The 17,634-nt window shown below is 41.4% G+C and overlaps 1 protein-coding gene across 1 annotated transcript in view; it reads right to left on the bottom strand.

Annotated features, from left to right (window-relative positions):
- Positions 1-1,895: 1,895 nt before the first annotated feature.
- Rab2a (RAB2A, member RAS oncogene family) overlaps positions 1,896-17,634 on the bottom strand; it is a 64,080-nt gene continuing 48,341 nt past the window's right edge. The window contains exons 7-8 of the mRNA XM_055603530.1: positions 5,533-5,601; positions 1,896-3,210 (exon numbers count right to left, since the gene is read on the bottom strand). Of these exons, the coding sequence (XP_055459505.1) occupies positions 3,115-3,210; positions 5,533-5,601 (165 nt within the window). The 3' untranslated portion in view covers positions 1,896-3,114. The remainder of the gene's footprint in view (positions 3,211-5,532; positions 5,602-17,634) is intronic.

The following is a 17,634-nucleotide window of genomic DNA, read 5'->3' as shown; positions in this document are numbered from 1 at the left end:
TAATAAAAATCACTGGCGACATCATTGTATCCCCGGGGAGTGCTCGGATGATTCCTTTGGGCCCCTAGCCTCTCTACTCGTAGTCCTGGGGGGGGGGGGGGGGTTACAGTAGGTGCTAAGGGCTTTCAAGAGCTATTGAGAGGCAAAGAGCCATCTGGGAACTAGTTTTTCCCTCTGCCACACACACAGAAGCAGACTGAGGTGTGAACAAGTGTTTGTGCATGACTTCCCCAGACGGCCAAAGTGGTTTCTGCTCTCGGAGCATCGGCTCCTTGTTCATCCTATTGCCATGTCTACTGCTGCCGCCACATGACTCTCCATCTACCCCTTCCCCCACCTTCCTCATCTTTCTACTAACGAGATATCCTCTTCCGCATGTCTTTGAGAATCCTCCTAGACAATGGAGGCCTAGCCGTTTTGCTTGGGACACTGATCCATCTGTGTGTTGTTTCCTGTGATTTCCCCCATTTATTGTGAGGGCCTAGGGCTGCTTCCATTGTATAGCACGGGCTCCAGTTCCTTTGGGACAAGATGCTATTGATGTGAAGGCACACATCTTAAATTCCAAGACTGGGAAGGCAATGGCAGGTGTACTTCTGTGAGTTCAAGGCCAACCTAGACTACACATCCAGTTCCAGTCCAGGTGATACATAGAAAGATCCTGTCTGAAACAATAAACAAGAAATTAAATTTGCTCACCAGTGGATTATCTGGCTGAATTCATGAATGGCCTCATGAGTGACAGAAAGGAAAGGGAGACAGTGATAGAAAAACATAATATGTGAATGATTCAACTGGCCATCAGTGTTTGAACTTGGAGGACGGTATACAAACCAAGAGATGCAAGCTGCCTTTAATTTGGGAAGGTAGGAAAATGGACCAGACCCTAGAATCTCAGAAATAAACACAACCACCTTGACTTTGGTTTAATACTTTTGAATCTGCAGTCCTGTGTGGTAATTCATTTGTAGGCTTTAAGTCCTACTTGCAGTAATTTATAAGAACAGCAATAGAAAACTACTACACAGGATAGGAAAAAAAAAAAAAAAAAAAAAAAGAGAAAAACTCATTATGCTCTTAAAACAGAACCATGATTACAATTTCAAAACTAAACACGGTTTATAAGCTCCACTAAGAGGTCTTTTGGTTCAGCAATACTTGAATTTGGGAAAGGAGATTTCTTTTTGTGCAGGGATGGTGGCAGTGAATGTTTTCATTCACACTTTTGTGAGCTGACATCCTACATACTGCAAGAAGTATGGGGAGTGGAGGGACCCTGAATGAATGATGCCCTGAGTGACATAGCAGGACTGTTAAGGAATCCCAGATCACCCAAGACTGCATATCCTTCCTTGGATCCAAGTGTGACTGTTGATGATGTGCGCAAAAACGTCCACCATAGCTTTCTAATATTGAATATTTGTGGCCTCAGACTGCCCTACATGCTGCTCCTGCCAAGATGAGCTAAACCTGTCGCCTTGCTCAGCTGTCTGCGGTAACTCCGCTTCCCTGTTCGACTGCATATCATACACATGCTGAGCCTCTGGAGTGTTGTGGCTTCTCCACTGCGGAGCCCGGTCCACCTGATCCCAGCTTCTGAGTGTCAACGGCTTCCTTTTCTTTGTCCCTGCAGAGTAATAACAAAGCTGTGACAGAGCTGATGGATCTCCAGGAGAGGCTAACAGGAAGGGGCAGGGTCTGACTCAGGCTTAAGTTCTCCAGGCACACGTGTTCTTTTGTACAAGGTGAACAGCAAGGATTCCACTAGTGAGTCCTTCCACCTGTCACAAGACAAGCTAAGCATTCTGACCCTTTAGGAAAACATGCTGGAACACATGTAAATAGACATTAATAGACTACAAAATATATTTAAAATGTGCTCATCATAAAAAGGACACTTTTATACATAGGATTTTATTTTTGCACTGCTGTAACAATTTCATTCTAGACCAAGGGAGAAAAAGAAAGGATAAAACCACCACAGTGAGTAAACGACTAAAGCTTTTCTACTTTTAACAGGATTTTTCATCTGGTAGGTTTATTTTCATATCCCCCTCAAAACAGACAGTAAGCTTACCATATTTTAAAGATTATAGATAGGTTGCCACTGAAAGAAAAATTTTACACAGTCACTGTACATCAAGGTCGACAAACTGTCCTGCATGAAAATATACTTAGAAATTGTGTGAATAAAAGGGAACATTATTGTGTCTAAGGGAAGGTTAAGGTGGCATGGCGTGCCCTCTCGGTGTGGTGCTCACTCTCAGAGTCGCTTAGTGTTGGGGTTTCTGCTTCTGCCCTTCCCACCCATTACACTGTGTTTTCACCCAACAGCATCCATTAAGGCGAACAAATCCTTCTGTGAAGCGGTCTCAAGAAGTTGTGGACAAAGAGCAAACTTTTGGCATTAAAACAGGTTAACACAGACACAGCCTTTAGTGATACACAGTACGCATATTTTTCTTGGACTAGTGACAAGAAAAGATGAACATGCTCATTAACGATGTCAAAAAGCTTAAGAGTCAGTGTCCAAGCAATTCCTAACAACGCTTCTGTAGCTTCAAGCTCCGAACAGTATAGAATGTATGCAAATGCTTCAAATGCAAATGTTCACGCCTGGCGAATCACACCCAAGCAGGTTGTTAAACTATATATACAGAAAGCAAATGATAAATACAGAATTCAAAGAGTTCTTCTGTTTTTCCTTACATCCTTGAAAATTGACAAACCTTTTGAGGACAGTCCTATAATATTAAACATTAGGTAACCACAGGTATTGGGAAACCTAACTACACAAATTGATTTAAAATACTCACCAGGACTTTGTAGTGTTTAATACAATTCAGCTCGTAGTTAAGGGCACAAGACAACATTTAACAAAAATAATCACATCAATTGACCTAGAAATCAAATGCAAATTGATATGAATACAATCTCCAAAATCTGTCTTTTTAAGTGAACATTAACCATTTATTCAAAGTTATACAAGAATCTGAAGGATTAAAGTCTCCTGTGACATAAAGCCATTTCAAGAGTTTCATGTCTCAGCTGACATGAGGAAAGAGGGTGACAGAGTGCGTGGCTCCACTGGGCGGCTAGCCGGTGACAACAGACTCAGCAGCAGCCTCCCCCTGCTTGCTGTCCTCCTTGGTTGCCTGCGTGCGTTGCATTGGTAGCAGCATGCTGAGGGCCAATTTTAATGCCATTTGCCTGAAGTAAGAGAACAGGAATGTAAATAAAAGAGGACCCACCCAGTAGACTAAGTAGATTTTTTAAAAAATTTTGCCCAGTTCTTAGTGAGTTAATTTTGCCAAACAGCTCTAAAAAATATTTTAAGTAGATTTTTTGAAACCAGGTAGTTTCTTCTTCTAAAAACACTGAGGAAATGTTCTTGAAAGAAGTTTGTTATGGAATTGGTCAGCAGAAATCAGAAAATGCTGGTTGTGAGAGTTTCATAATGAAGACATTACTTGTAACAATTAGTACATGGAACCATTATTAAAGGATAAAAATATCCAAAGCCCTCGCTGCTCTAACATGACGTAAATTCTTTCCTCTAGACAGCATTTCTGTTCCATGTTGAATCAGCTGTGCAGGCTGAGGGGACATGAGTGTTCTGTGTCATCAATAATTTCTATGATCCCCAAAGACATGGCAGGTTGCCAAGAACCCACACACAGAGTGGTTCTTTCATTCGTCAAACTCACACTTGTGTCTTAACCCACACTCCCTCAAGTGGATTTTACCTAAAAATACAACACTTTGAGAAAAGTAATACAGTAGCTCCAGAAATTAAGCTCTTAAGGAAACTTTGCGTCACAGTAAATCTCAGATTTATGGCGCTTGGCAGTGACTCTGCAACAGTAGTAGCCTTGGGGCTTCTGGCACCGGCTCAGTATTGACAGCGGCTGATGTGGTTTCTTTTCGCTCTTTTGACTCCTCTTTAATAAAAAGCATGCCCTATGGCTCATTGGTTCTGCCCCCTCTGGGCTGGTAGCAACTTCTTGAGGAATCAAGGAGTCAGCCTTGGCATTAGGCCAAATAAATAGCATGGCCTGTTGGCTCCCGACAGCACATTACAATCAAAGCTATACAAGGCACAGCAAAGCAGTCAGCTACTATCTGAAACCAGACAGAAACAGCACACATGCCCTTTAAACAGAGGCCCAATTACTGTTCAATTTATAGGGCATTAGTCTCTGAATGGTGTCACCTTTAAATAACTCAAGAAGTATTGCCATGTAAGTCTAAAGATAAGATTTAAGGCTGTGCTATTCGAAATAAAAAAAAAAATCAAGTACTTTTTGGAAACCCAAGGCAAGCTGCTGAGAGCTTTATCTACATACAGTCCAACAGCATCTCTTAGACGTTTTTAATACAAAGTAACAGAAATGCTTATGTGAACACAAATAACACGCTGTATCCACATAAACATTCCGAAACAAGGATGAACACAGAGGGGAATTTAGGTCAACGTGACAGCTAGTGGACATTCTCAATCATCTAAGTGTCACACTTTATCCTAATCATGTTGGTCAAATTGGGTGCTAAATAACATTAAGGAAAGCCATGCCAACTGTTAAATATATCCATTTATTTGGTCTCCTGAAAGATGTGTTTTGCTCTAATGAGAGAGAGTCATTTCCAAAGTGGAAATTGCCTTCTCTCGTACCAGAAGAGCATGTTACATGAGTTCACAGGACACACATTACACACACATTAGGATACTATCCCCAAAGAATAAGCACATGCGGGTAAATGGGCTCTCTTTGCAGCTGAGGGAATTTACATTATTTTTCATTGTTTGCAAATGAACAGATAGGGCCATTTATTTAACCCAACTTCATAAAGGGACCCTCTACTAGAACATGAACACTAACTACTGAACTGCACTCACCAGGAAACATAAGAACCTCCCTACTGTACTCCACAACCCAGGTAACGCAGCCACCTACCTTCTGTACTCCACCACCCCAGGTTAACACAGCCACCTACCTACTGTGCTACCTGCAGCAGGTTTTCAGTTAGATGACTGCTAACTAATGTGGCAATGGATGAGCGCCTGCCCCATTTTACAAATAAATATGTAAATAAATAACAAAATCATGACTCCAACCCCTGCAGAGATGTAGCCCATGGCATTTTAGTGTCCAAGTGGGTTACCTAGTAATGGGAAGAGGGACTGCCTCTGACATAATCCGATTGGCCTGCTCGTTGATCACCTCCCCCTGAGGGGGGAGCAGCCTTACCAGGCCACAGAAGATGACAATGCAGCCACTCCTGATGAGATCTGATAGACTAAGATCAGAAGGAAGGAGAGGAGGACCTCCCCTATCAGTGGAGGGACATGCATGAAGAAGGGAGAGGGAGGGCGGGACTGGGAGGGGAGGAGGGAAGGGTTTATGGGGGGATACAAAGTGAATAAAGTGTAATTAATAAAATAAAATAAAGAGAAAAAAAATCAAGACTCCAAATACTAACTAAAAGTCAATTTAAAATTAGTGCTTGGTGAACATATTTGCACACACATACCTCATTATTAATGTCAAAGACCCCTTCTTGGATTTTTTCATAAATTTCTTTTGCTGTGTTAATAAATGCCTGAAATATAAAGCAGAAAGATTGGTTTGTATTCAAAATCAACAGTAAAAGACCATTATGTACAAGTTCTATGGGACTGGAGAGGCAGCTCAACAGTTCGGAGAGTTTGCTGCTCTTCCAAAGGATTTGAGTTTGATCCCCAGCACCCGTAACCCAGCACCCAGTTACCACCTGTAACTCCAGCTCCAGGGATCTGAAGCCCCCCTCTGGACTCTGTCGGCAACATCCCCTAACCATGATGATGATGATGAAAAACAACTCTTGAGGGTTAGAGCTGGCTCAGAGGGTAACAAGTACTTGCCATAAAAACTTGATGGTCAGCTAGGCATGGTGGCACACACCTTTAGTCCTAGCACTTGGGAGACAGAGGCAGGCAGATCCTGAATTCGAGGCCAGCCTACTCTACAGAGCTAGTTTCAGGACAGCCAGAGCTGAACAGAGAAACCCTGTCTTGAAAAGCCAAAAAGAAAAAAAAAAAAAAACACAAGGCAAAAAAATCTTTATGGTCCGAGTTTGAGTCCCAGAAGGAGAGAATAGACTCCTGAAAGTGTCCTCTGATCTCCATACACGCGACAAGCATGACTGTGTCTGCGTACACACCACACCACACCACACACACCCTACATAAAAAATATTCTCAAGAATATTATAACATTTGGTAGATGAAAATCAACTTTTTTTGTGTGAATTAATGACAAAACCCTGATCATCTCAATAGATGCATAAAAAGCATTTGATAAAATCCAACTTTTCATCATGAATACATCTAATAAATAGAAGTAGAATGTTAAACTCTTGAGTGATAAAGTATCTAAGGCGGTGGTTCTCAACCTTCCTAATGCTGTGACCCTTCATTACAGTTCTTCATGTTGTGGTGACCTCTAACAATAAAATTATTTTGTTGCTTCATCACAACTGTAATTTTGCTACTCTTATGACTTGTGATGTAAATATCTTATATGCAGGATATCTGATATGTGAACCCCAATGGGGTCGAGACCCACAGGTTGAGAACAGGTGATAAAGGACGAGGTGTACCTGACCGCATCCTCCCTGAAGATTGAACGATTTTCCTCTAAGGGAAGAAAGGACACATGCCAAACCTCATTTGCATCTTAGCATTGCTTGCTCATTACAGCCGAAATGCAAAACAACATGAACCCACTAGTGAGTGAAAACTAAAATGTGGGCTACTGATGTAACATTCAGCCATTTAAAAGATGAAGGTTTGAGCTACAATGTGGATGACCCTTGAAAACACGATGCATAAAACAAGTAAGACACATATAATTCAACACTAATGTCAGAACAGTCCATTCATAGACAGAAAATATATTATTGGCTACCGACAGAAGAAGGAAATGAGAGCAACTAGGGATTTCTTTGTGAGGTGATGGAAATGTTCTTGAATTATTTGAGTGTGATAACAGTTGTATGACTCTATAAATAACAGAAGTTTATCTAAATGTACACTTGAAAAGAGTGGGTTTTATGGTAAGTGAATTCTATCTCCAATGTAAATATGGCCAAAGAGGGGGAAGAATGCATAAATTCTAAGTGGCCAATCGATTCATCACAGAGGGTCATGAGAATCTGCTGCAAAATAATGAGAAAAATTAGTCACTGATGACTCCCCACTCACTCTGGATGCAAGCCTAGTGAAAAGTGTGCAGAAGAGTCCTGTCAACTAGGCACTTCACACATGCCAGCATGTCTGCACTAGCTGATTTTAGAGGGCACTGCTCCACACACTTACCATGCACCTGAGTGACAGATTAGAATCTGAGTTAGACCAGGAGATGGTTCAGCAGGTCAAAGTGTGTCAGCAAAGCCTAAGGACCCAAGTTCAATCCTGGAAACTAACTTCAAAAACCAGCAATCCCAGCATTCCTACAGTGAGACCGAAGGGGTGGGAGGGTCAACTAGAAGCTAATGGCAGCACAGTGGCCGAAATTGTGGTGTGCTCACACACTCACGTGTATGTTCTCTCTCTCACACACACTCTCAATAATCTTAGAGTAAAAGAATCAGGATTCAGATGAGAAAGGGACACTGCTTATGTTGGATAATTTTGCCCATTCCTACACAGTGAACTACTACACCAGCAGAAAATTAATGTGCATATATGTGTGTGTGAAAATATTCACCAGATTAAGTCTGTAAATTACTCACAAGTACCCTATTTTATGCAGACTATGTGAGGTATTTTATGTGAATATTAGCAGTGCTACAGAGTATATACAAGCTCTGAAAGCGTCTAAACTATCAGACTTGAGAAAAAGAGGGTACACATCAGTATTGTGAGGAAAGGCTTCTTCAGGTGGTATTTTATGAACATTCCTAAGAGGTCTTCTCCTGTACCGCCAGTACAGACCTGATGGAAATTCTAGGAAGTAAGTACTCACAGAGAGGAAGAAATCATAACCCCCTCTTTTCAATATGGAAAACATTTGACTGCTGAAGTTGCTATTATAGCTGTTGTTTCCCAATTAGCAGAACTGATAGGTTTTTCACCTTTAGAGGCCTGACAGCTCCCCAGAGTAATCAATCTACGGCAGCTCAATTACTGTACCAAGTACACCCCAGTCAGCAAAGGAGATCTGACCAACTGTGGCAGGAACACAGAGGTATGAATATGCATAAATTCTAAGTGGCCAATCGATTCATCACAGAGGGTCATGAGAATCTGCTGCAAAATAATGAGAAAAATTAATCACTGATGATTCACAACTCACTCTGGATGCAAGCATGCTTTTCATATGTGTGCTGGTGTTAAAGTGAAGGGCAAATTTGCTTTCAGTCAGCTAAAAACTGATTCACACTCTTGAAAACTAAAGTTATCCCTATAAATAAGTAAAAACTTAATTTTATTACTAATAACAAGTCAATTGCAATAATGGCTTCAGAAACTTGGCTAACTGAATCAAAAGACACAGTCTTTGTGAGGCTGCAACTTCCTCCTGGTCCACCATGTGTGTGCATGCCAACATCACTAGATGGGCTATAAGGCCCCATGTGCGTAGGGCACCAAACGTGAGAATGCTAACACTGCTAGACAGAACCACAAGGCCCCACAGTGTTGTAATGTCAGAGAAATAAACAGCTCTAACCCTAACCTAGTATAGAAAGACTCATCCAGTTTAAACAGTTTTGCCAACTTGTTGAGAAATCATTTAAAAGCTGTTATTAGAAAGCTACACTGGTCCTTTCGGAGGAGTGGTCAGAAGAAGGGCCGTTCTGCTACCAATGAGGTTGAATATGGCATCAACATTCACCAGCACATCCATGGAGTGGGCTTCGAGAAGTGTGCTCCTCGGCCACTCAAAGAAATTCGGAAGTTTGCAGGAAGGAGATGGGGACTCCTGATGTGCACACAGACACCAGGCTCCATAAAGCTGTCTGGACCAAAGGAATAAGGAATGTTTCCCACCGCATCTGAGTACATTCATCCAGAAAATGTAATGAAGACGAGGAGTCACCAAACAAGCCCTACACATTGGTAACTTATGTGCCTGTTAGCACCTTCAAAACTGTGGATGAGAATTAATCTACTGAATGTCAAATAAAGCCGCCTTCAGAAACAAAAAAGAAAGCTGTGCTCTGTAAAATTTCCCAACTTACTATACTAACTTTATTCCCTAAACTGTGTTTACCACATCATCACGCACTTTAAAAAGCATGGTTAAAATACAGTTGAGATGGATTTTATATCTGGAAGGCATGAAATTAATTTTCTTTGAATTGAAATATATAAATGGTTATAGATTTTTCATTATAATTCAGACTCTCAACGGAGTAGTCTTTGAATAATGGCACCCCTATTCTGTAAGTCTCTGATTAAAAACTGAAGACATTAAATGTTTTCTACTTTTCTGAGTTTAATATAGAAAATACTATATAAATGCATTGTTTTAAATACTTCAAAGATTAACATTTACTATCTATTATTAGGAAACTAATGAGTGATTTTAATGATTTCTTAGAAGGTGAAATCCAGCATGCCAAATGCAGACACCAGCACACCCATTTTTAACTGTATAGCTACTGGATAAAATGGAAGATTCTCTAAATACAATGAATATTAAGCCCTATTAAGGCTCTTTAGTAGTCAAACAAACCTGTTTTTGTTTGTTTGTTTTGGTTTCACTGGGTAGTCTTTGCTGTCCTGGACTGCTGTAGACCAGGCTGGCCTTGAACTCAGAGACCCACCTGCCTCTACCTTCCTGACTGCTGGGATTAAAGGCATGCAATACCACTCCCAGCCTGGTCAAACAAACCTGTCAGTTAGTATTGGGATCACAGATAAAATCTCTCCTTTCAAAGATTTAAACATTTCACTAATGAGAAATACACAAGGATGCAATAGTAAACTGGCCGGGATTAAAAACAGTAATTTCAATGGAGATGTCTCAGTGGTCAAGAGCATTTGGTGGCCTTGCAGAGAACCCAGGTTCAATTCCCAGTATCCACATAGCAGCTTACAACCGTCTAGAACTGCTAATTCCAGGGGATCTGACATGTTCTTCTGATCTCTCCAGGTATCAGGCACACACGCGGTGAACATACACATACAAATGCAAAACACATAGACACATAAAATAAGAAAAAATAAAATCTTTAAAACATGCTAATTTCACTCTTCATTTCTTATCAGTCTTCATAGATATTTTTTAAGTCATGGTTCATACTGTCAACCTGACAAGATTTAGGATCACCTAAGAGACAAGCCTCTGGGCAGGCCAATGAGGAACAACGCAGATTCGGTTAGACTCTGGGCATGCCTGCAAAGGGAAACGTAGGATAATCTAGGCTCTTGGCGTGCCGGTGAGAGGTTATCTGGATCAGGCTAGCTGAGGTAGGGAGACCCACCACCAACGGGGCAGCACTGTTTTACGGACAGCTGTTGTACACTGAATAGGAGAAAAGAACATACATAACATGTAGCCCAGGTTTGAGTCTCCATGAACACCACATTTCTTTCTGCCTCTTCACTGTGGACATAATGTGGCATCTGCCTCAAGCTGCTGTCATTTAACACCCTTACTCTGATGCACTCTCAAACTGTGAGCCCAAATAAGCCCTTCCTCCCCCCCACTTTTTCTCTGTGTAGCCTTGACTGTCCTGGACTCACTTTGAAGATGAGGTGGCCTCAAACTCACAAAGATAGACCTGCCCCTGCCTGCCAGAGTACTGGGATCCAGGTGTGTGCCTCCTAACCTGGATCCTTAAACTGCTTTTGTCAGGTATTTTTTCCTAGTAACCCGTAAAGTAGCTGATAGAGTTTTGGTCTTGTTTTGTGAGACACGGTCTTACCATGCAGCCCCAGCTGGCCTCACACTTGTGATTCCCTTGCCTTAGCATGACCAACCCCCCTGTTCTGATTACATGCATATGCCACAGCGCCTGGCTGAAATGTTGGTTTTCGTTTATGCAGATCTCTTTGAGGGGAAATTCTTTTAAGGTTTTAATAAGGGGGAAGTGGGCAAACAACAAGGCAAACTTAACAGCTATTAGCACAGGGCAAAAATTTATTGAGAAAATGCTGTCAAATTAGTTCATCTAAGTACTGTAAAACAATGTCTGGGCATGTGTATGAACCATAGACAACTTCCTTGTAGCCAGAGAGTCTGGTAACGCCATGCTCCCGTGCACTGTTCTCCCATGTCAGTCTTCATTTTGTCACAAGCCTTCCCCCTTTACCATCCTTTAATTAATTGCTTTGTTCAGTCCTTTACATTCATTGTCTTCATTAGTTATTAATTTTCTTGCCTTCTACTTCAGGCACTAATCTTTCAGCCCTTGGCAAGAATTATTTGAATAGTATTAGTACAAGGCAGAATTTCAAGGACTTGTGCAGACAGCTCAAGTTAAATATATATAACCAGAAAACAGAACAGATGCAGGGCTGTGGGTGCACCAGCCAAACAACCACTACCACCAGACCCACTACAAATGTGGTATAGCTCAAGAACCAGCTCAGGTAACATGCATGCTGAGGAGTATTTCAAGCATCGCTGACAAGGGCACTCAGTAAGCGCCGGGTACAGATAGAAACACGAGAAAACACAGTTTCCACTGTTGCTGAATGAAAACTAGTTGGTTGGAAGACTCTAAATACAAGGGCTCATATTTTAGGCCAAGACAGAGAAAAGGGCTTTCTGCCTTAACTGACAAAAGATGAGTGTTGGTGCAGTGGGTCCTAACACTCAACATACGGAACACTGCGAGTGCTTGCTGAAGAGACGCAGGAGTGACGCAGCCCGCTTCTCATTACAGCTTTACAGTCTTGACATTCAGACACTGGAAAGAAGTCTGTCCGCAGCAGACTAACATTCATTTCCTTATGTATCATACTGCCACCTGGTGGCAAGACAGAAATTATGACATCTGTTAAGTCTAACTTCAAAGTAACTCTTCAAGTATCCTCAACAATTTTACTTAAATACCTTAAACAAATGTTAAGAGAACAAAGTCTCTGCAACACAAATGACTTTGTAGTGTTCTCTTTGAGCTGGGAAACATGTTATAACAAAAAAAAAACCCGTTTTTAATTCTCTTCTCAAATGCTGAAAACAAGTACATGTATCAATTTGCCTGTGCTAAGATAATCAATAATTTATAAAGCGCTTACCAGAGGTAAGTCACTACACTAAGTATTTTATATAGCTTACATTGCTTCCTGAGAGGAATTAAAACGCTATCTATAAAAATTAGATTCCTTTCAAGAAAGCGTGTGGGTGGGGGTGCAGCTGTACCTCTGAACCAGCACCGAGGTACAGGGGAACCAGGCTCTTCTGGCTCAAACCTCAGCACCATCTCTGACTCCTGTGTGACTCGAGATGAAATGCTCACAGGAGAAAGGGCGCTGAAGTCAGCAAGCCCTGCAGATACTGCACAGTAAATGAATGTGATCAGTGCTCGTCAGACAATTAAAATACCTTCATCAAATAAACCAAAACATCAAAGAGAACATTAGCTACAAGTATTGCATGGAGTGAGACAAGGGTTGAGGTATTTTAAGTAATTAATATATTTTTATGTCACATAAAACTTCTATTACACTACATTTCAAAAGTATTTGCAATTTATAACTTTTACATTAATTTAAATGAATCCATAAAACTATAAAACTTGCACACACCTCACATGATGTCTTGGCCTGCTTGTACATAATAGTATATAGCATGGTTAATTATGTCAATCTCCTTTTCCTTCCTCCTCTGGGCTGGTTTTAAAGCCAGCATGTGATGTGATAGCTTCATGAAGACACGAACAGTGTAAAAATAAGCAAGGGAGTTCAGAGGTCTCCTTGACATATAAATTTAATTTCCTTTGGATATAGATCAGTAGTAGGATCAACTGCCAGATGATATGGGAGTTTTGCTTAAGTTTTCTGAAGACCTCCCATACTTTCTGTTCTACAATGGCTACACTACCTACCCTATGTTCCAACCAATAATGTGTTTTCTATACATACTCACTATCATCTGCTGTAATTTTACTAGATGTGTGTCATGAAGTTCAAATGAGATTGTGGTAAACTAGAGAAAGCATCCCTTCCCAGAACTCTAAGGATTTTTGTGTTTTTAGACGTTTGTTGTTTTTGTTGTTTCTGGTTTCACACAGATTTCTAATCTTCTATGTGAAAAGAATACAGGGAGAAAAAGAACTAACAATTTGTTAAAAGGCTAAGAAGAAAACGGTGGTGGTGGCACAGCCTTTAATCCCGGCACTTATGAGGCAGATGCAAGGAATTTCTGAATTCCAGAGTGAGTTCCAGGACAGCCAGGGCTAGAAGAAACCCTGTAGAGAAACCCTGTTTTGGGAGAGAAAGAAGAAAAAAGGAAAAGAAATGGAAGACAAGGAGGAGGAAAAAGAGAGGAGGAGGATGAAAAAAAAGAAGGAAAATGAAAACTATTTTGAGACTCCCAACCCCAGTTAAAATGCCTAATACCAAGAAAACCAAAGACAACAAATACTGGTGAGTATGTAAGGAAAGAGGACTCTTATACCCTGCTAGTGGGAATGGAAACTGGAACAGCTACTATGGAAACTATTACTAGATGCTTCTCAACAAGCAAAACCAAACTACCATATGACCCAGTCAAAGGACTCCAGGGCATTTTCACAAATGCCTACATTTATTTACTTCCTTGTAGGAATGTTTTGCACATGTATTTATGTGCACCATTTGCACGCCTGGTGCCCAGGAGCATCAGATAAGCATATCAGATATCCTCTAACTAGAGTTAAAGATCATATGAACCACCATGTAGATACTGGAAAGGAGCCTAAGAGCGCTGTATGAGCAAAAAGTGCTCATAAAGCCTGGCAGCAGTGGTGCACCCAGAACTCAGGTGGCAGAAGCAGGTGAATCTCTGAGTTTAAGGCCAGCCTGATCTACAGAGAGAGTTCCAGAATGTCCACGGCTACACAAAAAACCCTGTCTCAAAAAACCAAGGGGGTGGGGTGGAGAAGGTACTCTTAATCACAGAGCCACCTCCCTGGCCTCCAAAGAATGCTCAAGTTCTACCAGAGATAGTCACGTTTATTGCTACACTATTCACAATAGCCACAAAATGGCCCAGTCTAGATGTTCACCAACAGAAGAATATGTCACACACACACACACACACACACACACACACACACAGAATTTTTATTCAGCTATTAAGAAAAATAGCATCATAACATCTGTAGGATACAAATGTAAATTATATAAAATAACTTGAAGCAGAAAGTCAAATTGTATCCTATCATATCTAGATTTAAGCGCTTGTGTATTTGTATATATGTATGTACAAGTGTACATATGGCTATGTGGATATAGATCATGAGACCAGAAAGAAGATGGAGAGTAGAAAAATGGTATTAAGTAGAGGAAAAAAGTTAATAGAATACACGTGATACAAAAGCAGAATGGGAAGCCTAAAACCTAAGCCCAGGCTTTATGTGCACAGCCAGTATTGACTGGCAGTCAGGGGGGAGGCACAGGAAATATCACAGGGCACTTCCCATGAGGCCAGACCTAACCATATCCTTAAAGGGCATTTCCAGTGCAGAGGACACATTTGTGGAGGAGAGAATCCATGCCACTGATGACTAATTCCTACTTTAACATAGAGAATACATTGAGGTGTGCTCGCAACCAAAGGGCTTGACTGTCAAATTATGGAATGTGGTGCCCAGCCTGTGGGGGCACCACTACACATTTTAAAGAAACTGGAGAATAACGATCATTTTTCACCTTTTGTAAGATCTCAGAAGAAGCAGACTGAAAAATGAAGGGAGGAAGTCTAAATAGGAAGCAATTGGGTCCAATAAAGCAAAGGAAGGTAATACAGATTAATGGAACAAGTGACTGAAGGGATAGGTGGGCACATAGGAGAAATATTGGAGGCTGGACTTGTGCAGCAAAGGACGCCAGCTCAGTGAGAGCAGGCTACACCCATGGGTCTGAAGAACATTCACAAAGCGCTCTCTCGGGAGCTGAACTTACTAATAAAAAGGCTGTATCAACTTGTATGTAAGGGCATCTCCACTCAGTCTTGAGAAGTATGGAGGGACATAAGGAGATGCTATCACCAAGCCAAGGAAGCTATTTTACAAGAATAGTCAAGGGTATGCTGTTTAAGGTAGGAATGGAAATTCGTTTGTTAGCTATGGCAATCACAAGGTCGGAAAAACTTACCCATGGAGAGGAATTCAGACACGAAACTAAAGAAAAGGACTACGGGAACTCACTGAAAGCTAAAAAGGAAAATATCCAGGCCCGGAGGGACGGGTTTTTACTTGGAAGACAATTGAGACTTGATATATAATTGTATGTTGTTGGCTAGGAGTGGCTAGAAAAGGAAGGGATGGAGATCATGAGGGGTTAGGGAGATGGGGGTATACTGGCAGCCTGGCCCCTGGTGACTGAAGTGGAGTCAGCACTGCAGCAGGAGCCATGGGCCACCTGCACACACAGTCACACTGGAAAGGCACTCATCTAACACTCCGCATCTGTCTAAAAGTGTGTGAGGCACCTGGATCAAAACAAACAGTAGTTTTTGTGCCTTCTGCCACATGTAAGTGAAATCATCAATTCAGAGGGGGAAAACCAAACCAAACCAAATCAAAACTTGTGTTACTAGGCCATGCTAACAGACGTGAAATTGCCCCAAAATACACAGCGGGGTGAGAAGGATGTGTAGAAAACTAGGAGTGAAATAAAAAGGCAGTTTTCCCTAAAGCAAGGTTTTCCTCTCTGCCTTACACACATAGCAAACCTCCTGCCTCAGCCTACTGAGCCACCATACCTAGCTTCTTCAGTACATCTCTCCCTAGTGGGCTGGCTCTCAGACATTAACACACTGCTGTGAATTCCGGTTCTTGAACAGGAAGCAAATCCAGTTTTTCCTATACTTGGCCATGAGACCCCAAGCAAAACTATCAGTACTGCTATTCTCGGATGTGTGGCAGTATAAAGGGAATGATGGAACCTGCAACGCCTCTGTCTGAGTCCTCTGTGAAAAATGGATACTACACAGGAAAGCACTTAAGAAAACACCCTCTGCATCTGACGGCATTGTTACTGTAAGTACATACAACTCTTAGACATTGTGTTTAAAGAGACCAGCGACAGCTACCAAAAGCATCTCAAAGGTGAATTATTAGGAGACAACAGAACAAGAAGAATATCCTAGTTGAAACTGGTTGTCTTAGGTTTCTACTGCCGTGATAAACACCATGACCAAAAGCAACTCGGGAAAGAAAGGGTTCATTTCATCGTATACTTTCAGATGCCAAGCAGAGAAGTCAGGGCAGGGACTTGAAGTAGGATCTGGAGCAGAAACCACAGGAGTGTGGCTTTTCCCATGGATTGCTCAGCTTGCTTTTTTATACAACTCAAGACCACAAGCCCAGGGGTAGCACAGTGCCCCCGTGGGCCTAAGGCCCACCCATATCAATCAGTATCAAGAAAATGGACTACTGATTTGCCTTCAAGCAATGTGATAGGTTTTCTCTATTGAGATTCCTCTTCTCAGATAACTCCAGCTTGTATCAAGTTGACAGAAAAACAACCAGTACAACGGTCCTTCGATTACACTGGCATTTAGGGAAATGCAGTGTGAGGGGCACTCCTACCACACTTACAGGTGCATTCCTACAGGGTCTGGAGTCACCCCAAGCTGTAGAGAATCCACCTCATAACAGCAATGCACTCTCATTATAATCTGCGATGTGAAAAGTTTAATTATCATTTGAAAATAAATGCATGAAATTAGTTGTTTGCTAACAAACACACGTTTATAACGGAGAAGGCTTTCATGTTTGTGTGTAATGTTTATGTGTACAAATATCTGTGTGTTAATGTTAATATGTGATCCCTCTTTTTCTCATATCCATAGCTAAGTCTAAGAAATTCTTACCTTCAAAAGTAACACCTAATTTTAGGCATAGTGGTGTCTTTATCCTCTTTATAAATTAATCTCATAGTTCAAGAAAGATGGTCTCAATTCTTGTAAGAGCAAACAGTTGGCTCATCAGAGGTTACTACTAAAGAAACTACATTAAGAGTAGAGTACCACCGAGGAATGATGCTGGTGGCACCTGCACCGCAAGGGTGAGGACAGCTGAGGGAGGACAGTCAACCTGGATCCATGGATCAGCATCACAAGGACGTGGTGTAACACTGAGGTTCCTCACTGTAGCATTGTACAGAAGCAGCCCGCTGAAGAGAAGGGATGTTGTCTTACTCCGTTCAGCCATCAGTGAAACAAAGCACTCGTAACATCGAAAACCCTACCACACAACCTCCTGTTCAGTGAGAAGAGTTGCTGCTAATTGAGCACTTGTCAATCAGGACTAATGAAATTTTGGACCAAACAATTCTTTGCTATATGAACAGTCTTTTGAAGTTTTCCTTAATACTATTTGTTCCTTCTTCCCTTAAATCATTAAGCTGATTAATAGTAAACAGTAAATGTATAGATTACAGTAAGCTTATTTCCAGCTAATGCTGAAACAACAGCAATGTTATGTTACAAA

Source organism: Psammomys obesus, unplaced genomic scaffold (genome assembly GCF_907164565.1).
Source record: "Psammomys obesus unplaced genomic scaffold, mPsaObe1.curated_primary_1811, whole genome shotgun sequence".
In the NCBI taxonomy this organism is placed as follows: Eukaryota; Metazoa; Chordata; class Mammalia; order Rodentia; family Muridae; genus Psammomys; species Psammomys obesus.
This window is presented reverse-complemented; position numbering and strand designations above follow the sequence as displayed.